Source organism: Pyrus communis, chromosome 5 (genome assembly GCF_963583255.1).
Source record: "Pyrus communis chromosome 5, drPyrComm1.1, whole genome shotgun sequence".
Taxonomy (NCBI): Eukaryota; Viridiplantae; Streptophyta; class Magnoliopsida; order Rosales; family Rosaceae; genus Pyrus; species Pyrus communis.
The window spans coordinates 7,549,015-7,574,724 of NC_084807.1; the positions used below are offsets into that span (position 1 = coordinate 7,549,015).

At 36.9% G+C, this 25,710-nt stretch overlaps 3 protein-coding genes and 1 pseudogene across 3 annotated transcripts in view; 2 read left to right on the forward strand and 2 right to left on the reverse strand.

Moving 5' to 3' along the window:
• LOC137735367 (uncharacterized) overlaps window positions 1-15,575 on the reverse strand; it is a 31,817-nt pseudogene extending 16,242 nt beyond the window's left edge.
• Window positions 5,538-25,710, reverse strand: part of LOC137735368 (uncharacterized) — a 28,747-nt gene continuing 8,574 nt past the window's right edge. The window contains exon 2 of the mRNA XM_068474790.1: window positions 5,538-5,591. The gene's annotated coding sequence lies outside the window, so the exon portion shown is untranslated. The remainder of the gene's footprint in view (window positions 5,592-25,710) is intronic.
• LOC137735365 (disease resistance protein RUN1-like) lies at window positions 7,139-11,905 on the forward strand. Its single transcript, XM_068474789.1, has 6 exons — window positions 7,139-7,812; window positions 8,219-9,317; window positions 9,407-9,706; window positions 9,885-10,736; window positions 10,831-11,464; window positions 11,574-11,905. The coding sequence occupies exons 1-6, from the start codon at window positions 7,301-7,303 to the stop codon at window positions 11,744-11,746; spliced, it is 3,570 nt and encodes a 1,189-aa protein (XP_068330890.1). The 5' UTR covers window positions 7,139-7,300; the 3' UTR covers window positions 11,747-11,905.
• Window positions 20,685-25,372, forward strand: LOC137735374 (disease resistance protein RUN1-like). The gene is made up of 6 exons (XM_068474798.1): window positions 20,685-21,281; window positions 21,688-22,786; window positions 22,875-23,174; window positions 23,352-24,203; window positions 24,298-24,931; window positions 25,041-25,372. Exons 1-6 carry the CDS (start codon window positions 20,770-20,772, stop codon window positions 25,211-25,213), a joined length of 3,570 nt encoding a protein of 1,189 aa, XP_068330899.1. The 5' UTR covers window positions 20,685-20,769; the 3' UTR covers window positions 25,214-25,372.

Genomic DNA, 25,710 nt, shown 5'->3' on the forward strand with positions numbered 1-25,710 from the left:
AACCATTGTAGAGCCTTTGGCTGATACACACTCCTCCCCCTGTCTCAAACTTGCATACAATTGTTTATTGTTTTGCTGGTTGCTCGAGTTTGTGCTCAACCACTGCTCATTGTGGTGTGTAAATTTGGTTCCAACACCTAAGTTAGACTTAACTGTCAGAAGAATGAATCTCAAGCTTTATGTTTCTAGGCTATAGAATAACTAACTTTTAATGGAAATGATCATACTTCATTAGTACACGTATGACGCTCCCTAAATGGTTGGTTTGAACTCCACACAGTCTCACCCATTTAGCCAACAACGGTTGACCATGGGATGAATCCTAACAACATTGGTGATGGTGGCCTATCTCTAAGCAATGATTATAAGGATGACTGTGCCTTGGAGATCTTGTTGAATCTTGCCATATCCATCTTTTATGGGCTAATCTCGCTTGTGAGTCCAACTAGGCTCACAAGATCCTTCATTGGGCCTTACATGGCTAATTAAGCTCATATCCTCTGCTGAGCGGGTGTGGCCAAGCGCATCGTTTCATGGTAGCCCATCTTGTTTGGCATGAAGAACATGCTGTCTTGGCAAAGGTATTGGTTCTGCTGGGTGTGATTTACTAATAGACATCCCTCCATTGCATTAGTTTTCAACGCATGTAAGGGTTAAGTACTGGTGAAACTCTAGAGATAATTTTGTCATCTTGGCTTGCTTTAGTACACATGGTGTCTCTTATGGGGCCGGTGAAATTTGGTTACCACAAACAACACCCAATATTCTAATAAACATCATTGAATGTAACATGCTTAAGGTTGGCAAAGTAGTGTATAATATTTTCGTTACATATTATCGTGAGATATTTGAGTTAAAATGGGTGGTGGGTTTAGGTTTTTCTTTTTTCATTTTTCTTTCTCCTATAATGTAAAGATTTATATTATTAGATTGGGGGCATATAACAATTCCTTATATGAAACGGGCATAAAATTTGTAATTTGGAAAAGCTCTGGTTGCTTGTTCGATAAACAAGTATGCTGTAAACTTTTCTGTTTTTACAACATATGAACTTTCTCATTTTTTTAAAAGGCTTTTTAACCAAAATGGTCCCTGAGGTTTGCCGAACTCCTCATTTTGGTCTTTGAGATTTGAAATCAATAGAAGTGATTCTTGAGATTGTTCACCATCAATCATTTTAGTCTTTCGGTGAAAAATTATGTTAAATAAGGATCCAAATGACAAAATTACCGTCAATATAATAAACAATAAGTCAAAATGATTTGACAAAAGTTGAGGGTACTTTTGTCATTTAATCCTTATTTTATAGAGATTTTTCACATAATGACCAAAATGATTAATTGTGGACAAACTCATGGACCAATTCTATAGATTTCAAATCTCAACGATCAATATAAAGAGTTATGCAAATCTCAATGATCATTTTGACTAAACAATCTTTTTTAAATCTTTGATTGTGTACCAGGTGGCATTGGCAAAGCAAAGGGTTGATGAATACATATTCTCAGCTAGTACAACAAACCCGTCGCTCAACGGCTAGCGTAAGTTTCCTTCTATAATGCTTTTTTCCCACTATCTCCTTGGTTGTGTACTGGCAATCGGTCATTTGTTATGCACAAGTTGCCTTCTGAAAAGTCACTTATGTTTCTCATAATGTAAATACCTAGATGTGAGAGCTACTATGCACTGGGACTAGTTTGGTACTTCCGCAAGAAGTTTTATCTGGTAATTTTGCACAAACTGTGTTAGTGTATGAGTGATGCAGTTAACATTAAGTTGACGGCGTAGTGTAGGAGATCTTCTTGCATTGAACGGATGTGTGCAGTGTTCATCGCACAATAAATTTGGTTGCATACTGATCGCTTGACCAGTTATTGTGAGGGGGAAGTTGTGTATACCCGGTATATGCCAGAATTTCTCCTAATTTAGATGTAGCGTGAGTATCAACATTTTTTTTCTGCCGGGTATGGATGCTTCTTTCTAGGTAGAGTTTAGTTCTTGATAATTCACTTTGGTCTTTGATATTTTATTGTGATCCACTTTTCCCGTAACATTTGCACATGTAATAAATACGTTGTTTATTGGTTGTTAAGTCAAAGGAATATGATACCAATTAAGCTGATATGAGGGTACAATAAGATTGAAAAATGTGTTCCCACCTAATGCAGAACAGCTGCACTCTCCTAGCTATTGCACACTATAAATGTTGTAGGTTGGAATTCATCTTTAATTTAATACCCTTGGATTGGCATAAATGTGGACCCTGTGATTACTAATTTTACTGACTTAAATGTAAAATTAACAGGACGGTTGATACTGCTACAATGTGCAACCTTAAGGGTTTAAATCAATTAAATTGAAACATTAGGTAAAGATTCGCTCGCTACATGAGACAATGTGTAATTCGGTCCACATAAAAAAAGAAATCCATGAATGTAATGAGATGTGCGTTGCAAGATATTTGAAGACAAATAAAAAAAAGGAATCCATGAATGTTGCCCTGCTGGAGTTGGTGGCTGGGTGAAGTTTGCCAAAAAAAAAAAAAAAAAAAAATCAATGAGAATCTTTTACTCTGCTTGGATCAACCTCCTCCATTTTCTTTTATACAAATTTCGCCAAAATTGGATCCGTCCTTATCTCTCGCTTAGGTTTTAAAATTTCTTTTTGAATACAATATTTTTGTAATAACCTACCAACTTTTGCTTGTTATTAAGAAAACACTTGCTTGTCAACCAAAGTGTAAATTGTCAATTATGAGATCAGGATTATGGGACACATTTTGACACACTTTCTTAGGAATCGCTCTATGATGTATTTTAACAATTTAACTGTCTATCTTTTAGTTATTCCATAAAAAATATTCTCTACCACAAATTTACACAAATTAGAAATCATATGATTCTATTGCATTAAATGATAGTCATTTTAATATTTTTTTTATAAAATCATATTTATCTATTTTCTTCAATACAAATGATTGTTTCAGTGGTTTTAGATTTATCCAATTTTTTGTAAGGATAATCTAAGATAAATGAATTGAAATATAAACTGTTCGGATTCTTAAAAAAATATACGGAATGGAACCACAAGAAAATGCGTCGAGGTGTGATGATGATTATCCATTGAATCATTCTGAATAATCATAAGAAAGTGTGTCTGTTTAGGCCCAAAATATTGGGTCTAGATTGAGGATAACTTGGGTCTCGGCCCAGAATGGAAACCTTCAGTACCTTAGATTTCTTTGAGATAAGTCTGGCCCAAAGAAAGATAGCCGAATCCTAAATTCCTAATCGTAGTATAGCTCTCTGGAAACAAGGGTTGGATTCGATTGAGTCCTAGATTGAATAGAAATGTCAAACATCAGGGCAAATATTGATTAAATTAGGAATATTCCTAGGATTAATATTCGTGGCTGATCAGGATTAGAACCAATAAGAGACGAAGAAGGGACTAGGTTCCAAGTCCTAAGACAAGGAGGAGTGGCTGAGCTCTATGCAGAGATTGGAATGGGTTAATACCGAGGAAATACAGTCAGAGTGGGACTTTACTTCGGCATTAGGTGAAAATCACTCTTATAAATAGAAGAGGGTCTGCAACACTCAAACCTCTTCAAATCAATACACAAATATGCCAATTTATTACTCTACGAAACCTTCTTATTTTTGAGAAAGCAACTGACCTTCCTAACTTCGTCAAGCATATCTCTTAGTTTGTATAAACAACTATGGGATTGACAATCGTCGACATCTCTCAGTTTGTATAAACAGCTCTGGGGCCGTAAAGTCAAGCGAGCGAGGAGCATCCGAGGAGCATCTCACTTTGTAGAAATAGCTCTACCCTAAGTTCAGCTGACTACCTAACCAAATCTCTATCAATAAGGAATCTGAGTCCTTGTTGGATGATGTCACCTTATTAGCTACAGAAATCGACCTCAAATGGCCAAATGTCGTAAACTTGTCATACGCTAAACCCTCTGCATATCCGGTTAAAGTAAAGCAGATTAGAAGCTTGTAGTACAGACAACCAATTATCTTATTTAATCCATCAAACATTGTCTTTTAGGAAGGAAATTATATTCTATATATACTAAAACCCAAACTTCTGGTTACTGTTATAAGGCAGTGAAGTGAGGTGTTACCAAGTTACGTTGTCCAACACATTGGAAATTGAACCTTTTTTATGATTGGATATTCACATGTGCATTTCTGAGTTCAACATTCCAACAACTAAACTATATTTACAAATGAGACACTTATCTCTTTTGAATATTTGTCCTTCCAAATTCGGCGCACTTATATTTGCACAAATATTATTAAAACAGTCAAGCCCAATGCAGACCATTCATGAACTTCCTAGTGACTAGTAGCCTTGTCTTCAGGCGCTATAACCCAGAGGTTGAGACGAGATGAGAAGTCAACAACGCATTTGACATCACCACCACCACATTCATTCCCTCACTCACTGAGCTCGGTCGACGAGTTAGCACGCCCCCCCATTCAAACCACTGATGTAGTTAACTCATTAGCTATTCGATCTGCACGCCACATAGACTTGGTAATTTTTAGGGTCAATTGTATCCAAAACTGTGTCCTGATCATGACCCGTCAATTATACCCTTTCCATCTTTGATAATTTTATAATGAACTTAGAAGCAATATAATGATTAGACATAGTTTTACTCCCCTCTTCTTCACTTCCTACATTTCCTCATTTCATTCATAACCATTATTAATATTCATTTAAAAAAAAAAATTAAAACACAGTTTTATTTTCTTTAAAAGAAAAAATGTATATAATTATTACTTTTTTTTTTTTTTTTTTTTTTTACAATGCGAACACATCCCTCTTCTACAATGCAAGGCGACCCAGTCGGCCGCAGAATTTGCTTGGCGAGGAATCCAACACCACTTAAGAGGACACAAAGCAATGCCGGAGATTCCAGATTTGGCAAAGCAAAGGGAAAATAGCCCAGGAGGCATTACCTTTGTTCCCATTGATGTAATGGACCAGAGAGGCAGCATCCGATTCAAAGAAAACATTCTCCATATTACCATCTATAGTCGTCTTCAAAGATAGAGTGTCATGTCAACATTGTGAACAATCTCTTAACCAACACATCATATCATGCGAATATTGACCTTAAAAAACCATATCATGCCAACGTTGTGAACAATCTCTCTAAACCAAGTAGCAATGCTAGCAACAAACGCAACAACACTAGCTGCCTCAGTCGCTGGTCGTATGAAAACAGCGTCTGCAGCAGCGTTTGTTGATAGAATTTGCTCCTTAACAAGTGTTCTACATTTCTAACAACCAAGACTCAAGAAGCAAAATGAAAAATGGGAGAACATTGCTGACACAAGCACGAGATCATCTTACCTAGCCTTGTTGATACTCCACAATCCAGAAAACCATGCTGGTCAGCCTGGTTTATATCCTTCAATTATCATTTGTGTTCCAAATAGTTTTCAAGTCTCATCAGATCCCAGTACAGCTTTCTAAGTTGTCTCAAAAGAGATGTTCCTTTCCACTTACCATTTGTGTTCCCTTCCATTTATCAAATAAATATCAACCATAACTAATTCATGGATGCAAAATTCGGGCAAGCAAAAGACCGCACACAAAGAAACTATATTCAGAACATAGCAACCATGTATTACCATATATTCCTTGTTGACACACATAACACACCACCTCTCTTTCTGGGGATGTAAGAGGCTCAAATCACTTGTGGGGTTGCCGAAAGTACACAAACTGATGACCGCTGTGGATGACAACCGCAATCTAGTTGAGTGGTACTACGATTACAAATTAGAACCTACTGGAAGAGCTGATGCTAACTGATCAACCTTTTGGGGTTGCACAACTTGGAATCCATGCCAAATATTCAAAAGCACAAACCATTCCCCGATTCTTAAGATGTTGATTGGAGTCTCCTCCAGGTGCCTCTCTCTCTCTCTCTCTGATAAATATGTCATTGGAATTGGAAAGAATTGACTAGTTAATGTTATGGTGTCCGTAGTACATAAATAGGGATTGCATCAACATGATATATTCAACACATTTTTTGCTGGGAATGGCCAAGAGGACACAAGTTTGGACCGTAGGAGAGGAAATCGCGGCTTGGAAAGACCTTTCGTCAGTAGATCCGTAGGCTGACCCGAGGATGGAATGAATTGTACTTTATGTGTGCCAAGCTTAACACGTTCGCAAACAAAATGATAATTCAACACAATACACTTCGTGCGAGCATGAAAAACCGGATTAGCTACCATGTAGGTGGTGCTAAGATTATCACAGAAAATATAAATGGGCTTTGAAATCACACACCGGACTTCACGATGTAAGTAGGAGACCTAAAGAGATTCAGTATAAGTGTGAGCAAGAGCACGATACTCATACTCCACACAAGAACGTCTTACAATAGGCTGCTATGTAGAGCTCTAGGAGATGAGATTGGGGCCAAGAAAAAGAAGATACCTAGTAATATGATAGAAGCGAGTTGTATTTTGTAGTACTGTACGGAAAAATGATATATATGAATTCTTACTCTTCAACTCAATGTCATTGTTTATTTTGTTATCTTACACTAGTATTTGGTTCATTGATGTATTTCTTCATTTATTCTTTACTAACCTCTTCGAATGACGTTTTCAAGCGTGCAAGGACCCTTTCTTTTAGGGATGAGCTATCCATACATTCTAAATTACTTCTCACACACCTCTTGTTAATTTATGTTCGTTGATCTTCTTCAATTCATCTGATCCAACAATCGAAAATTAGAAACGTATGTAAAAAATAAAATCGAAAATTAGAAACGTATGTAAAAAATAAAATGAGATGTGTATATATCACACCCCTTCATTTATCATGCATTTTATACACAACTTAATTATGTTTTATTTCCTGTCTATTTGCAACTATAGGTGCAATTTTATTTTTAGGACTCTGCCACTAGCAGCCAGCCATGACTTAAAAGAAAAGCTTTTTGGGTCAATGCATGGGAACACGACCCATTTTATAATTGTTTGTGAATCTTGCTGGAAGTAGATAGGAAGGACCCTAAACAACCTTTTGTTTTAATCTCTGCCACTAGCGGTCGGCCATGATTTAAAGAAAGACTTTTTGGGTCAAGCATGGGAACAACCCTTTTTAAAAAGCATGGGAACAACCCTTTTTATAATTCTTTGTAAATTTTCCAGTAGATAGGAATAACCCAATTAAATATCCCCTGCACAGAGACATTTGCATTGCATCTAGCAAAGACCAGGTTTTTTGGTTTGAACATCAATCCGCATCAATGGCTCTCGTGACAACATCTCAAGGAACCTCCTCTGATTCCAAAAAATTTCGGGGTTATCGCTACGACGTGTTCTTGAGCTTCAGAGGCGAAGACACCCGCAAGACGTTTACCGACCACCTCTACACAGCCTTGAACAACGCAGGATTTCTCACGTTCCGAGACGACGATGAACTTGAGAGAGGAGAAGATATAAAGCCAGGACTGCTGAAAGCGATCCAGCTGTCACGAACTTCTGTTGTCGTGTTTTCGAAAGATTACGCGTCATCCAGGTGGTGTCTTGATGAGCTTGTGTTGATCCTTGAACGGAAGAAGACCACCTCGGACCATGTAGTTTTACCAGTCTTCTACGATGTTGATCCGTCCCACGTGAGGAAGCAGACAGGAAGTGTTGGAAAAGCATTTGCTAGAAGCCAGAAAAATCAGTCGCCGGAAAAGGTGGAGGGATGGAGGAAGGCACTTGCAGAGATTGCAGACCTAGCAGGCATGGTCTTACAAAATCAAGTTGATGGGTAACTTTCATTTTCTCCATTTCTCTTCTCTTTCTTCAGTTAATTTGATACTATGATCCGTAGGGACCTTGATTTTTATAAGTTTTTATTCAAGCTCAGTAGTGAATAATTATCCCAATTTAGGTCAACTTAAAGAAATCACACTTGGTTAAACTTAAGGATTAGTCATTTTCCATGTTAGTCTACTGGTTTCCTGTTGCTTAAAATGTTTCAAAAGCAGGTGTGGAAAAAAGTTGGTATGTACTTTCTGTGCTGTATTCCTTTTAATTCTTTTTTAAGTAAAGGCCATCAACATTTGTTTGATTTATTAATTATCTAAATTCCCCAATTCATTATTCATTCATCCAATACATCTGTGAGACATAACATGTTTGATTTATTTTTCATTTTGTTTGTAAATTCTTAGGTATGAGTCAAAGTTTATTGAAAAAATTGTTAGAGTGATTGGAGGCAAGTTAAGTCGCACACCATTGAGCGTTGTACCAAAATTGATTGGAGTCGAATCTCAAGTCAAAGACATCAATTTGTGGTTACAAGATGGATCAACCTATGTCGGTATACTGGTTGTGTATGGCATGTCTGGAATAGGGAAGACAACCATTGCAAAACATGTTTACAATTCAAACTTTAGAAGCTTTGAAGGAAGTAGTTTCATTGAAAATATCAGCGAAACAGCAAATCGACCAAATGGCTTAGTTAAAATACAAAAGCAACTTCTTTATGATATTTTGAACGACAGAGAAGTGAAAATACATGGTGTTAGTGAGGGACTAAGAAAGATTGAAAGAGCCATAAGCTCTAGAAGAGTGCTTCTTGTTCTTGATGATGTGGACCATATGGACCAATTAGATGCAGTACTAGAGATGAAAGATCGGTTTTATCCGGGAAGTAAGATACTTATAACAACTAGGCGTGAAAGGTTGCTAAAGGCACATCAAGTTACAAAGGTGCACAAAGTTGGAACTTTGCATTACAATGAGTCTTTAGAGCTTTTCAGTTGGCATGCTTTTCGCCAGGATCATCCCCTTAGAGGTTACATGGAATATTCAAAAAAGGTTGTACACTACTGCGACGGACTTCCATTAGCTCTAAAAGTTTTGGGGTCTTCTTTATCAGGGGAAAGTATAGATGTATGGGAAAGTGCATTGGAGAAGCTAAAAGTTATCCCTAATGGTGAAATCATGAATAAACTAAGAATAAGCTATGACAATTTACAAGATGACCATGACCGGGAATTATTCCTCCACATTGCTTGTTTCCTAATAGGAAGGAACAAAAGCCACATTGTTAGAATACTCGATGGATGTGATTTCTATACAATTGTTGGCATTCAAAATCTCATCGATAGATGCTTGGTGACAGTTGATGGATGCAACAATGTGAAAATGCATGACATGATCCGTGACATGGGAAGAGAAATTGTTTGCCACGAATCAAAAGAGTCTGGAAAACGTAGTAGATTATGGCGCCATAAGGATTCTTTCGAAGTACTGAGGGAAAAGAATGTAAGAAACATGCCTTTTATGTCTATGTATGTATTTCTCCTTGTGAAAATTATCCATATAAATGTTTTAACTTTTTTTTTTTCTGTTAGGGTACACAAACAATTCAAGGTCTTGCCCTGGATATGCGTATGCATCTTGCAAACAGACCAATAAACACAAATGAGACCGTCTTGGAAACCAATGCATTTGAAAGGATGCGTAATTTACAACTACTCCATCTTAGTCATGTAGGACTGGATGGATGTTATGCAAATTTCCCTACAAGATTAAGATGGTTGTGTTGGCTTCAATTTCCATTGGATTCTATACCTGTTGATCTTCCTTTGGATTGTCTAATTGTTCTTGAAATGCAACATAGTAGCTTAAGACAAGTCTGGAAAGGAACAAAAGTATGTTACTCTAGGCATTTCAATTCATTTTCCTTATTTTGTTAGTTTTTTATTTGTTGACTAACTCCATGTGTTAAAATGAACTCCTATGTTTTCTTTAATTCGATGACTAATTTCTTATGTTAGATACTTATTTCATTGTTTTTTTTCTATTTGTTTTTTTTCTTTGTTTCCACAGTTTCTTCCATCGTTGAAGTTCCTTGACGTCAGCCATTCCCATTCCCTCACTGAAATCATGGACTTCTCACTTTGCCCTAGTCTAGAAGAATTGATTCTTGTAGATTGCACAAGCCTGATTGATGTTCATGAATCCATTGGAAACCTGGAGAGACTTGTGTACTTAAACTTGAAGGATTGCAAGAATCTTATGATGCTTCCGAAGAACATGTGCATGCTTAAATCACTTGAAAAACTCATTTTATCTGGCTGCTCAAATCTTGAAGAGTTTCCAGTGGAGATGATGAAGAAGATGGTGTCTCTGAAAGTTCTTGAAATAGATGGAATTCCAATAAGTGAATTGTGGCCAGAAAGAAGTTCAACTATCTTGAGTTCTTTTCCATGCTCTTTAGTAGAGTTAAGTCTCATAGGGTGCAATCTTTCTGATGATGCCTTTCCTACGGATTTAAGTACTCTATCCTCAATACAAAGACTATATCTAGATGAGAATCCAATTTGTAGTCTACCAGGTTTCATCAAAGGTTTGAGAAGGCTCGATAAACTCTCTTTCATAGAGTGTGAGAAGCTCGAATCGCTTGTGGGGTTGCCAAAAGTACACCAAATGATTAATATACTGGGATGCATATCATTAAAAAAAATGACATATCTTTCCCCTGAGCAACAGTGTGTATACATGGTGGGTAACAATTGGAATCTAGTTGAGTGGGAGTACGAATACAAGTTAGAGCCTATTGATAGAGTTGATGCGGAAATGATCAAACTTTTGGGTTTGTCCAACTTGGAATCCATGCCAGCTGTTCGAATGCATCATCCAGACGCAAACAGGGATCATCCAGAAGAGGTCCCAGTCCAGGTGCGCCTCTCTTTCTCTCTCTCTCATAAGTCTTAAATATATAAAATGGGAAAGAAATGACTGAGTAATGTTGTGATGACTGGCAAATACATAGGGACTCTATCAATATGGTATATTCAGCACATTTTTTGCTGGGAATGAGGTTCCGGGCCAGTTCAGCTATAAAAGTACCAAGTCCTCGATATCTTTTATTGTCCCTTTACTGTATGCTAGTCACAGAATTCGAGGCTTGAACATCTTTGCTACCTATGCAAAGGAGGAGAATTATAATTATTATAATCCTTCTTTTGATCGCCCACTAGTGACTAAAGTGACTAACAAGAGTAAGGGTCTGACGTGGAGCTATGGACCAGAGTTATATGGAATTCCAGGTGACGGAGAAGATATGAAATGGTTGAGCCATTGGAGGATGGAGACTGAAACAATATTACAATGTGGAGATCAAGTGGTGGTTTTGGTAATAGCCAGATTTCCTGACCAGTTTCGGATAAAGGAGTTTGGTGTCGAGCTTGTGCAAGAGCACCAGAATAATATGATAACAAGTACCCAACACAACACCAAATCAGATCCTCATTATCCATGTGTCATCGGGGGAGATTTGTCCATGTGGGAGCATCTACCAGGAATATACTTCCTTGGTTTCTGCAAAGAATACATTGAAGGCCTTCTTGTCGATGAGCGGGGATGGTTGAATTGCATCATGATGGACTCTCATGAAGAAGACACAGGTATGTCGTATTGTTGTATTGCAATGAATTATACTCCATCCAAACACTTCCACGTCCGTCTGTATTCATTTCAAAAACAAAATTTTTATGTTTTTTGTATGTTTTTCAGACAAAGAAGAAGGGCAAGAGGATGAACCTGATTTCACAATTGCAAGGATGAGGGCTGCCAGTAACAACTGCAACCTCGGACGTTGGAAGGTGCTTCTCACAGCTGCTGGCTTCTTTTTCACGCTTGTTCTAGTAGTTCGGTCCTCCATCTCCCAGAAAAAGAAGCGACAGTAGTCCACAAGCCCTCCATGAGTTTGCAATTTTACTTGATACAAACATATTTTGCATTCCTTCTTTGTCTTCAAGATATTTTATGCCTTCAAAACTTCGGGTTCACAGCTAAGCGCTCTTAACCGCTTGAGATATAAAACCCCCTAGCAATTAGATATTGAAGTTCAAATGTGTTAAAATCATCAAATATTGCATAGCTCAAATGTGTTCAACATCATCAAATACTGAAATACATCCAGCATCAGCAATGCTATTTCGGCACCGTGGAAAGCAAAAACATCCTATCTGCTTATAAATGTCAAATATACAGATCTTAATCGTCATTTACAACAAAATCATGCTTCTTAAAGACTCGACTCCCATTGAAAAATTGTGTAAATAAGTATAACAGATATTAGATTGAATAATATATCAAATAAATAAATAGCAGACAATTTCTTAGCTTGAGATCTAAGGACTATACAGTTGGCTCAGCCTTGCATCGCTACCACACAACGGAGCTGGTTTCCGCTTCTTCAACCTCGAATAATTAGGGTCAGGAAGCATTAGGAGGAACGGCTGTCTCTGAGGCGATTAATCAAATAGTGTAAATCTAGAATAAAAAAGCAATAGAAGTTCAGGATTGATGAGGTTCAAAGCCCACTAAAAGCTGCTGATACAATGCAGTGTCATTGACATCAATAGATTAAAGCTAATGGCGCATGAAGAGTAGTGAAACACTCACAGCCCTCGCTCACTGGTTGCATGAGCAATAAAAGGAACAAATTCATCAAGTCACATCGGGGCCATCCAAAAAGAAAATTGAAGCAAACACCACAAACAACCCAAAATTTGCTCAAACGTCAGCATCCATCCCAAACAACGAATTTGTACCTCATTTGGGAGTTAATATAGCACATGAGAAAATTGTAAATGCCATGGGACATTTAATTCCAATGAATTTATAAATGGGTCCTCATATTAGTATAGAATTACAGTTAAACCACAATTATATGCAATCAGTACCTTCCCTTTGCAGTGTTCTCCCCCACAGGAACCTGCACATCAATAACTCGTGTTTAAATTACTAAAAAACCAATCTTGTTATGATGTTAAAAATATGAAGCACAAATGTATCTGAGCATGCACGTGAGACCTTGGGAACTGTGAAATTTTCATTTTTTCAATTTAGATATAAGAGTTAATGCATTACAGTGCCAAATACAGCAACTGCTAATTTCCACATGACCACATCTGCATCTGCCCAACCATTCTGCTTGGGTCTTTTAAATAAGAAGCAACTTGTTCACTAATATTCTGCAATTGGAAAAAGAAAAATGAATTCCTAGTGATATCTGGCAAAGCATGGCACAAGTCAGCCATAGGTAAAGGCATGTTTACAAGTTCAATTATAGAGCCAGACCTGATTAAGAGCATGCGGCTCGCTTTTAATAGCAGCAGCGCCATTTGTCCATCAATTTGTTTATGAAAGTAGATATTCTACAAGGTACAAACTAGGACAGCCAATTAGACCATGGTAGCCCAAAAGCCAATTTTTTTTGCTTAATCCGGCTAAGGCTTATATGAGATCAAAGCAGGAAAGATTTGTGCTGACATCCTTGGGAAAATTTGAAATCTGGCTTCATCTTGACTATCCTCAGATCAGAAAACAAGACCTAACTGATTTACCTTCTATGCCAACATTATGCTTTTGACAACAACAACAACTACCTACCCTCTAGAGTGGTTATTTAATTGATGTTTCCTTGAAAGCTGTAATCAAAATCACAAAGTGTCTAATTTTTGTTGATCTACTCTGAACTTCCCAGCTAATACGCGTAAACCATCACATATTTGGATTGGCTTGTTCTCAATCAGAACTGAGCACAAACTTCACTACAATTCAGCAGACCAGTCGGTCCAATCTTAAGCTTTATGCTTTGTGTTTTGGGATACGCTTGGGCAAGGCTGAGCTCAATCCATTCCTCTTGATTAAAACTCGTACACTCTTGATAATAGCATAGTACCATCATAATCTGACTAATTATAGTAACTGTTGTAGTGGAACTTCTGAAATTTGAGGAACCCTCACAATCATATGAATAGAGGAAACTTGAAGCATTTCCTTAAAGTTTGATTTGATAAAATCAAACTCTGTCTTAGCTAATTGTATAGTTACAAGCTAAACGCACTTTACGAGAATTTAAACGGATATTAAAAACTTCAAACACAAAATGTAATACACCAAGCATAGCAAACCTTTCACATATTGGCAATTCTTGTCATGCTGAAAATGATAGATTATGCACAACAACGGAGAGCCAAATTATATTACAAAATAAATATAATAGTTTGATAAATGTAGTTTGCACATACTATCTGTTGCTTGAAAGATGGAAGAAGGGTTTTTCCCAATGAAAGCCTGTAACTAGAAATATAGCATGATGCAATAAATGTTAGCATATACAAATGGCAATATCAACAAATCACAATAATGTATAAAGTACTTTTCATATTACCACAAGGTATGAAGCTAAACTACAGACCAAGTAGTAATAGGTAGGCAACAAATTTTTATGACCGTCACACCTCTTGTAGTTCTGCTCAAGAATCCAAAGTTCTCTTTGATGAGTCGACTAGATCAGAAAATGCTGCACTGACGCCTTCATGTGAATCACAAAATAAAGACCAAATTGGCTCCTGCAGACAACCTCTCAGGTAAGAACATAACATCTTAACATGTCAAAAAGCTCCAAAAAAAGGGAAAAGCTAAAGCGACCTGTGGTAATCTATTTCATGGATATTACAAGAGCTATTATTTTGAACAACACACACCTTTTGGTTCTTTACTGCTTGACCTTTAAGATCTTCGTCCTTATGATGCTTTAGATTCTTTAAAATATCTCTGCATGGGAAGAGGGAATAAACGAAGAACAAAATTAACTTCATGTCAGCCTATATCCATGTAAGATTTATGTTCCTTCCTTTTATCTCGAACTGAAGAATTGCACATGCATATATAACTCCACTTTGTGCTTTCATAATAACTAAATTAAATAGATACTGAAACTTAGCGTCGAGCTAAGATGAAAATGGCACTAGTATTCAATTTCTATAGCTACACTGGCGGACTATTATATTATTCAATGACTTTTGTAACCTAATATCAAATTTGGTCACCAACCTCCAACTGCTATGCATATTATCTCTTATATTCACATTATTTAGCTCTATGTCTTCATTCTAATTAAGCATCACAAGTTCATGATTAAGCATAAAAGAATTGTGAACAAAAGTCTCTTACTGCTCCTGATGACGAAGATTGATGTATTTTTTCTCGAGTTCTTCCATCTCGGCATCTTTATTATCGTTTTGCCCAGCACCATTTTCCTCTTCCCCCACTTCTCCTCCATCTTCTTCCTCCTCGCCTGCTCATCATCAAAGTCATCCTCTTCCTGCTCCATCTACATGACAAACCATCAAATAACAACAAAATCACCAAAACAAAACCGAATGATTACCAAAACCCAATAACAGAATTTACAAATAAAAAACACTCAGCTCATCGTTGTCGAAATCGCCATCGTCCTTGAACTCATTGTCACTGTCACGAGCCTTTCTATCCATTGTGACGTCTGATCAAACACCCAAATATTTATACAATTTAATTCCACAAGGATTTAAAAGTTGATGGTACATACAACCTCATTCCAATATCCAAACCAATTTATGAATCCCAGATTCTAACCTTTTGAAGCTGAAAGGAGAAGAAAGACTGCAAGAGTTGAGAGAGGCACAAACTAGCCTCAGAAGAAGATGCAGGGTTTGGGTTTGGGTCTTGGGGTTTAAGCATTCATATGCAGTTTACCGAGCTCGATGACCCGTTTCGAAAACCCCAACCCGTCTCCTAAACCAAGTCCCAAAATCTATCGATTAATTTCCCCTTCGTAGACCAAAAACATTTGGGCCTTAAATGGGCTTTATGCGCCAGTAAGGCCTATAGGAGATTGAGCCAGGCCCATCTCATTTGATTAGCATTTCGTTGCACAATCAATGCGAGCGACTTATTTACTACTATAATGTAGTAATTTTTCTGTTCATTTGTAAATGATAATTTTTAGGTTCGACTCATGTAAATGGCTAATTCAACACTAAATTATGACGTCATAGGCACTGGAGGTTACTTATCACAAGTCATAGGCGTAGAAATGAAATATAATGGTTGCCTGGAAATTCATTCCCATTCGACCAATGTGTGTGATATATATATATGGATTGATTTATTCATATGAGTATGATGCATCTCATTAACTGGGCATATTCTTCTGCGATTAAAGTTTTCGTATCTTCTTGTTGAGTATTGGTAAGGATTGCAACCCTTAAGTCTATACGTAAGAACGACTTAACTACTTTGGCAATGCGCATAATGTAGTTGGGCAGAATCAATAACTGCTTATGGGTTTATGAGTTTGGTTCTGCAGAGTAGCGCAAAAAATGAGTTGCATTTTAAATTGAGGAAGTAAATCTCTGTTAGCGGTTGTGTAGCCTCTTTCTTTGCAAAAGAGAAGGTTTTTCTTATGTTAGTATGCATATGGCACAAAACTTGTGGTTGTATACTGTAGATATATATGTGAGAGCTTCAAAGCCATAGTGATACGGAAACATGAATATTTGAGTTTTTGTCTCCCAATTAGCTACAAGATCGTAATGCAATCTTTAATGTTGTGGCTGGGCATCTAAGGATATAGGCTATATGATTTGCAAACTCATTGATTGAATTAGCACATTTATAGAATGATGAGCACTTCTTGATAAAGGAGTAACATGTGAAGGCACTACAAAAATGAGTTTTGCTCATAGGCCATGTTAGTCATGGATAAAACCAAAGCCAATTCCTTTGCGAAGTATACACTGAAAGTGTGGGGGTCTTCGTAAGAGAAATGATGAGGCACTGAAATTGATGCTTATTGAGTAAGCATACACAATTAAATTAAACATGATGATGCTTATTAAGCAAGAATATGGATGGACATGTTATGAATTCAATGATGCTGGCTAATTTGAATTTTGATAACTTAAAGTCAAAGTACATATAGGTGGATATACAAAGGCATAATCTATAATGGAATTGAATACAGCCTTAAGGCTAGAGAAATGTACTTTGTGATAATTTAGCCGAGTAAGGGGTAAACACAATGTCCAAATTGTAAAGAGTAATTTGTTTATTAAAAGAGAGAGAATAAAAAGGAGTTATCTCTTATAATGATTAACTTTAAGGTATGAAGAGTTAGAGACCTTCCTACAAATACCTTAAATGTGGGGGAAGTCTACTTCCTAGTGTTAGCAAATTACTTCCAAAAGTCCCAACATATATATAATTTTGAGGACTTGAAATTGAGAAACAACTACTCTCGTATGAAATATAATTTCATAAGATGAATTGTATACACCATTAAAGATAGTCAACCTAAATGGTACCAATTATTATAGGTTTGACTAGAGAGTAAGTTGATCATCGAGGGGAATGAGGCTAAAGCCAACATAACTAATGAATTAGTCGGGCGGAAGCCTAACTTAGTTGATTGGAGATCCCAAGGTCTAAGTTCAATAGGCAAACTGGTTGGGCATGATTCAAAGAAGTTAACACACTATATACCTCATTCCTATGGTGGAAGAAGTATGTTGTCTGCAGAAGTTTTAGGATGTATATTTATACTTAATGACAGTGATATCTTATAAATAAGAGGAATAGAGCAGACTATTCTTAATCAGTGGTCACCTATGTGAGAGTAGAAGTGGGTCGCTTCTATGAGTATGAGATGGCTAAATTCTCTAAAACTCTCATGAATCCGGGATTTGTTCAGGACCAAAATGAACACAACCGTATGAACCATAATATATTAGGATTAGTGATGTGTGTTGCTTGTTGTCTCGGTTTACTACTGCGGTGAACAGTTCAAGATTCTATATTCATTGCGTCACCAAGTAAATCCGATAAGTATTCACTAGGGTAGATTCAAGTCCAAAAAACACCTCTCCCGATGCATCTCTTGTCCGCCTGTACTCTCAAATTCTTCCAAAATTTTCACTCATGTGGGGGATTGTTGGAAATTATATATTATAATATGAAATATTGTAATATATAATTTTAATAATTGAATGAAAAATATTGTCAACCAATTTCTTAGAAAGGTTATGTTGTTTAGGTGTATTCCCTTGATAAGTGATGTATACTTATAGATGAAAAGTTACATCTCTTTAATAAGTAGAAATTGGATTCTATATAAACCCATGAAACCATTGGTATTAGATATAGAAAATTAGAGTTAATTTTTACTCTTGAGAAATAGGGTTTCCCCACTTTGTTTCTCTCATACTTTGTGAGTCAAATTCCAAGTCGTGTTTTGAGAGTACAAAATATATAAAGTTCGCCAGAGTCCGAAAATTGAAGTGCTTTGACTTCATATTATAGATTGTTGAATCCTGAGAGATGGACATCTACCGAACTACAAGCATAAGAGTAGAGGCAAAATTCTATTTTTAGGACATTGCATTTATGCAAGCCTCAATCTCCAAATTTGTTAGTTATTCTAACTTTCTCTCTAGTTGTTTATATTAATCTCATATATAATTGATGTTGTGAATATCTTTATGATTATTATCATTGGAATTATATTGTTATTTTTCATATTTTCTAGTATTGCTCCAACAAATGGACGTTGAATTCACACACTGGACTTCACAATGTAAGTAGGAGACCTAAAGAGATTCAGTACAAGCGTGAGCAAGAGCACGATACTCATACTCCACACTAGAACGTCGTATAATAGGCTGCTATTTAGAGCTCTAAGAGATGAGATTGGGGCCAAGAAAAAGAAGATACCTAGAGGTGGACCGACAAGTGTATGGATGACTAACCCAATCTGCATCAGAGTAGCCAAGTAGAAACAAGTGGACCACAGTGAGGCCGAAACTAAGACCAAGTCTAACGAACCCTTTTAACATAATGAAGAATACGTTCGGCAGCAACCAAATGAGTCATAGTGGGACGAGCCATAAACTGAGCAATATGATTGACCGCAAAGGCAATACTAGGATGAGTTAAAGTGAGATATGTAAGTGACCTGAGAAGGTGACGAAACTCAGTAGGATCAAAAGGAGGAGTACCAACCTGATTAGAAATCTGTGACAGTGTAAAATGGTGTTTCATGAATTTACGTTGCAGGGCATATTATCTAAATGATTTGATTATGATCAAATTGATTGCAATATATTTATGTTGAATCATACATTCTATTTATTGAAATAATAATTGTCATTATCATTATAGTTTGCTATCTGCCGTTGCATATGGTGGTTTATCACAAGCATCGCCTTGCAGAGCATCATAACCTGGGATAGAAGCACTTTGCTTTTCTCTACTTTCTTCCAGTAATTAGGTATACAAGTAGTTTTATATCTTGAGTTAAATTTGAAGCCATTGTCAACCTTTCAGTATAAAATTGCAGAGTTTGCTTTATCAATTATCAATTTCAACATTTTTCCCTTCAATTTTGGGTCAAATGTTTGTTGTTAGTAAGATTATAATTCCTCAGCTTAAGATATATCTTTTGGCAGAGAATTTAACAGAAGTTCAATTTCAAGCTGTACTTTTTCTTGGGACAGATTGTTGCACTGCCTCTCATCCCAACATTAGCAGCAGCTGTGATATATTCAGTCAAATAGGAAAACATCACCAAAAAAAGCAGAAACCAACCAAATATTCTACGTAGTGAACATTCTCCGTGCCTCCAAATGACAGGTTACAGGTACTTAATTTTAATTATGTGGGTTCTTAGTTGGTTAATCATTTAACTGAGAATGTTGTACTCTACTACATCAATGTAACAATTATTTTGGTCCCTGCTAATTGTCTTTCTAAGATTTAGTTTAATAGTTTGATCTATTTATCCCCTTTCACCTATTTACAGAATATCCAATGAAATTTATTTGAAGCTGCAACATCTCTCATCACATAACACAACGGCGTCATCTCCACGCTTGCAGCAAAGACGGTACCAGAAAAATCAAAGCAGGTCCCATAAGAAAAAACTGTGAAAAAGACTACAAGTGATGCATTTTCCACTGGAAATGAGCATCAACAAAGTAATGCAGTATTATTGTTGTGGCGGTATTGAATTGACAAAGCAGTTTGCAGGTAGAATGGGAATTGCAAGATAAATGTCAAGAACAAAACCACAAACATTATATACTCATCTTTAGCAACTTTTAATAAGATAAACTAGTAATATGATAGAAGCGAGTTGTATTTTGTAGTATTGTACGGAAAAAATGATATATATGAATTCTTACTCTTCAACTCAATGTCATTGTTTATTTTGTTATCTTACACTATTATTTGGTTCATTGATGTATTTCTTCATTTATTCTTTACTAACCTCTTCGAATGACGTTTTCGAGCGTGCAAGGACCCTTTCTTTTTGGGGTGTGCTATCTACACACTCCAAATTACTTCTCACATACCTCTTGTTAATTTATGTCCCTTGATCTTCTTCAATTCATCTGATCCGACGACCAAAAATTAGAAACGTATGTAAAAAGTAAAATTGGATGTCAGATATCACACATTTTCTTTTATCACGCATTTTATACAGAACTTAATTATGTTTTATTTCCTTTTTATTTGCAACTATAGGTGCAATTTTATTTTTACGACTCTGCCACTAGCAGCCAGCCATGCCTTAAAAGAAATTTGGGGCAATGCATGGGAACACGACCCATTTTATAATTGTTTGTGAATCTTCCTGGAATTAGATAGGAAGGACCCCATACAACCTTTTGTTTTAATCTCTGCCACTAGCGGTCGGCCATGATTTAAAGAAAGACTTTGGGTCAAGCATGGGAACAACCTTTTTAAAAAGCATGGGAACAACCTTTTTTATTTTCCAGTAGATAGGAATAACCCAATTAAATATCCCCTGCAAAGAGACATTTGCATTGCATCTAGCAAAGACCAGTTTTTTTGGTTTGAACATCAATCCACATCAATGGCTCTCGTGACAACATCTGAAGGAACCTCCTCTGATTCCAAAAAATTTCGGGGTTACCGATACGACGTGTTCTTGAGCTTCAGAGGCGAAGACACTCGCAAGACTTTTACCGACCACCTCTACACAGCCTTGAACAACGCAGGATTTCTCACGTTCCGAGACGACGATGAACTTGAGAGAGGAGAAGATATAAAGCCAGGACTGCTGAAAGCGATCCAGCTGTCACGAACTTCTGTTGTCGTGTTTTCGAAAGATTACGCGTCATCCAGGTGGTGTCTTGATGAGCTTGTGCTGATCCTTGAACGGAAGAAGACCACCTCGGACCATGGAGTTTTACCAGTCTTCTACGATGTTGATCCGTCCCACGTGAGGAAGCAGACAGGAAGTGTTGGAAAAGCATTTGCTAGAAGCCAGAAAAATCAGTCGCCGAAAAAGGTGGAGGGATGGAGGAAGGCACTTGCAGAGATTGCAGACCTAGCAGGCATGGTCTTACAAAATCAAGCTGATGGGTAACTTTCATTTTCTCCATTTCTCTTCTCTTTCTTCAGTTAATTTGATACTATGATCCGTAGGGACCTTGATTTTTATAAGTTTTTATTCAACCTCAGTAGTGAATAATTATCCCAATTTAGGTCAACTTAAAGAAATCACACTTGGATAAACTTAAGGATTAGTCATTTTCCATGTTAGTCTACTGGTTTCCTGTTGCTTAAAATGTTTCAAAAGCAGGTGTGGAAAAAAGTTGGTATGTACTTTCTGTGCTGTATTCCTTTTAATTCTTTTTTAAGTAAAGGCCATCAACATTTGTTTGATTTATTAATTATCTAAATTCCCCAATTCATTATTCATTCATCCAATACATCTGTGAGACATAACATGTTTGATTTATTTTTCATTTTGTTTGTAAATTCTTAGGTATGAGTCAAAGTTTATTGAAAAAATTGTTAGAGTGATTGGAGGCAAGTTAAGTCGCACACCATTGAGCGTTGTACCAAAATTGATTGGAGTCGAATCTCAAGTCAAGGACATCAATTTGTGGTTACAAGATGGATCAACCTATGTCGGTATATTGGTTGTGTATGGCATGTCTGGAATAGGGAAGACAACCATTGCAAAACATGTTTACAATTCAAACTTTAGAAGCTTTGAAGGAAGTAGTTTCATTGAAAATATCAGTGAAACAGCAAATCGACCAAATGGCTTAGTTCAAATACAAAAACAACTTCTTTATGATATTTTGAACGACAGAGAAGTGAAAATACATGGTGTTAGTGAGGGACTAAGAAAGATTGAAAGAGCCATAAGCTCTAGAAGAGTGCTTCTTGTTCTTGATGATGTGGACCATATGGACCAATTAGATGCAGTACTAGAGATGAAAGATCGGTTTTATCCGGGAAGTAAGATACTTATAACAACTAGGCGTGAAAGGTTGCTAAAGGCACATCAAGTTACAAAGGTGCACAAAGTTGGAACTTTGTATTACAATGAGTCTTTAGAGCTTTTCAGTTGGCATGCTTTTCGCCAGGATCATCCCCTTAGAGGTTACATGGAATATTCAGAAAAGGTTGTACACTACTGCGACGGACTTCCATTAGCTCTAAAAGTTTTGGGGTCTTCTTTATCAGGGGAAAGTATAGATGTATGGGAAAGTGCATTGGAGAAGCTAAAAGTTATCCCTAATGGTGAAATCATGAATAAACTAAGAATAAGCTATGACAATTTACAAGATGACCATGACCGGGAATTATTCCTCCACATTGCTTGTTTCCTAATAGGAAGGAACAAAAGCCACATTGTTAGAATACTCGATGGATGTGATTTCTATACAATTGTTGGCATTCAAAATCTCATTGATACATGCTTGGTGACAGTTGATGGATGCAACAATGTGAAAATGCATGACATGATCCGTGACATGGGAAGAGAAATTGTTTGCCACGAATCAAAAGAGTCTAGAAAACGTAGTAGATTATGGCACCATAAGGATTCTTTCGAAGTACTGAGGGAAAAGAATGTAAGAAACATGCCTTTTATGTCTATATATGTATTTCTCCTTGTGTAAATTATCCATATAAATGTTTTAACTTTTTTTTTTCTGTTAGGGTACACAAACAATTCAAGGTCTTGCCTTGGATATGCGTATGCATCTTGCAAACAGACCAATAAACACAAATGAGACGGTCTTGGAAGCCAATGCATTTGAAAGGATGCACAATTTACAACTACTCCATCTTATTCATGTACGACTGGATGGATGTTATGTAGATTTCCCTACAAGATTAAGATGGTTGTGTTGGCTTGAATTTCCATTGGATTCTATACCTGTTGATCTTCCTTTGGAGTGTCTAATTGTTCTTGAAATGCAACATAGTAGCTTAAGACAAGTCTGGAAAGGAACAAAAGTATGTTACTCTACGCATTTCAATTCATTTTCCTTATTTTGTTAGTTTTTTATTTGTTGACTAACTCCATGTGTTAAAATGAACCCCTATGTTTTCTTTAATTCGATGACTAATTTCTTATGTTAGATACTTATTTCATTGTTTTTTTTCTTTTTCGTTTTTTCTTTGTTTCCACAGTTTCTTCCATCGTTGAAGTTCCTTGACGTCAGCCATTCCCATTCCCTCACTGAAATCATGGACTTCTCACTTTGCCCTAGTCTAGAAGAATTGATTCTTGTAGATTGCACAAGCATGATTGATGTTCATGAATCCATTGGAAACCTGGAGAGACTTGTGTACTTAAACTTGAAGGATTGCAAGAATCTTAGGATGCTTCCGAAGAACATGTGCATGCTTAAATCACTTGAAAAACTCATTTTATCTGGCTGCTCAAATCTTGAAGAGTTTCCTGTGGAGATGATAAAGAAGATGGTGTCTCTGAAAGTTATTGAAATAGATGGAATTCCAATAAGTGAATTGTGGCCAGAAAGAAGTTCAACCATCTTGAGTTCTTTTCCATGCTCTTTACTAGAGTTAAGTCTCATGGGGTGCAATCTTTCTGATGATGCCTTTTGTAGGGATTTAAGTAGTCTATCCTCGTTGCGAAAACTAAAGTTAGGTGAGAATCCAATTTGCAGCCTGCCAGGTTTCATCAAAGGTTTGAGAAGGCTCGATCAACTCTCTTTCTACGGTTGTGATAGGCTCGAATCGCTTGTGGGGTTGCCGAAAGTACACCAAATGATGAGTATAGCCGGATGCATATCATTAAGAAAAATAACATATCTTTCCCCTGAGCAGCGGTGTAAATACATGGTGAGTGACAATTCGAATCTAGTTGAGTGGGAGTACGAATACAAGTTAGAGCCTATTAATAGAGTTGATGCGGAAATGATCAAACTTTTGGGTTTGTCCAACTTGGAATCCATGCCAGCTGTTCGAATGCATCATCCAGCCGCAACCAGGGATCATCCAGAAGAGGTCCCAGTCCAGGTGCGCCTCTCTTTCTCACTCTCATAAGTCTTAAATATATAAAATGGGAAAGAAATGACTGAGTAATGTTGTGATGACTTTGGCAAATACATAGGGATTGTATCAATATGGTATATTCAGCACATTTTTTACTGGGAATGAGGTTCCGGGCCGGTTCAGCTATAAAAGTACCAAGTCCTCGATATCTTTTATTGTCCCTTTACTGCATGCTAGTCACAGAATTCGAGGCTTGAACATCTTTGCTACCTATGCAAAGGATGAGAATTATAATAAAAGGCTTGAACATCTTTGTTATCCTTTAGTGGCTAAAGTGAGTAACAAGAGTAAGGGTCTGACGTGGATCTATGAACCAGTTATCTATGGAATTCCTGGTGACGGAGAAGATATGAAATGGTTGAGCCATTGGAGGATGGAGACTGAAACAATATTACAATGTGGAGATGAAGTGGTGGTATTGGTAATAGCCAGATTTCCTAACCAGTTTCGGATAAAGGAGTTTGGTGTCGAGTTTGTGCAAGAGCACCAGAATAATATGATGACAAGTACCCAACACAACACCAAATCAGATCCTCATTATCCATGTGTCATCGGGGGAGATTTGTCCATGTGGGAGCATCTACCAGGAATATACTTCCTTGGTTTCTGCAAAGAATACTTTGAAGGCCTTCTTGTCGATGAGCGGGGATGGTTGAATTGCGTCATCATGGACTCTCATGAAGAAGACACAGGTATGTCGTATTGTTGTATTGCAATGAATTATACTCCATCCAAACACTTCCACGTCCGTCTGTATTCATTTCAAAAACAAAATTTTTATGTTATTTGTATGTTTTTCAGACAAAGAAGAAGGGCAAGAGGATGAACCTGATTTCACAATTGCAAGGATGAGGGCTACCAGTAACAACTGCAACCTCGGACGTTGGAAGGTGCTTATCACAGCTGCTAGCTTCTTTTTCACGCTTGTTCTAGTAGTTCGGTCCTCCATCTCCCAGAAAAAGAAGCGACAGTAGTCCACAAGCCCTCCATGAGTTTGCAATTTTACTTGATACAAACATATTTTGCATTCCTTCTTTGTCTTCAAGATATTTTATGCCTTCAAAACTTCGGGTTCACAGCTAAGCGCTCTTAACCGCTTGAGATATAAAAACCCCTAGCAATTAGATATTGAAGTTCAAATGTGTTCAAATCATCAAATATTGCATAGCTCAAATGTGTTCAACATCATCAAATACTGAAATACATCCAGCATCAGCAATGCTATTTCGGCACCGTGGAAAGCAAAAACATCCTATCTGCTTATAAATGTCAAATATACAGATCTTAATCGTCATTTACAACAAAATCATGCTTCTTAAAGACTCGACTCCCATTGAAAAATTGTGTAAATAAGTATAACAGATATTAGATTGAATAATATATCAAATAAATAAATAGCAGACAATTTCTTAGCTTGAGATCTAAGGACTATACAGTTGGCTCAGCCTTGCATCGCTACCACACAACGGAG

What these genes read in the sequence shown, in the direction of transcription:
- LOC137735374 (XM_068474798.1), top strand. Translation starts at nt 20,770, where the DNA reads ATGGCTCTCGTGACAACATCTGAAGGAACCTCCTCTGATTCCAAAAAA. An exon ending in TTACAAAATCAAGCTGATGG is followed by an intron (nt 21,282 to 21,687) that starts GTAACTTTCATT and finishes GTAAATTCTTAG; the next exon opens with GTATGAGTCAAAGTTTATTG. An exon ending in CAGAAGAGGTCCCAGTCCAG is followed by an intron (nt 24,204 to 24,297) that starts GTGCGCCTCTCT and finishes GCAAATACATAG; the next exon opens with GGATTGTATCAATATGGTAT.
- LOC137735365 (XM_068474789.1), top strand. Translation starts at nt 7,301, where the DNA reads ATGGCTCTCGTGACAACATCTCAAGGAACCTCCTCTGATTCCAAAAAA. An exon ending in TTACAAAATCAAGTTGATGG is followed by an intron (nt 7,813 to 8,218) that starts GTAACTTTCATT and finishes GTAAATTCTTAG; the next exon opens with GTATGAGTCAAAGTTTATTG. An exon ending in CTCTCATGAAGAAGACACAG is followed by an intron (nt 11,465 to 11,573) that starts GTATGTCGTATT and finishes TATGTTTTTCAG; the next exon opens with ACAAAGAAGAAGGGCAAGAG.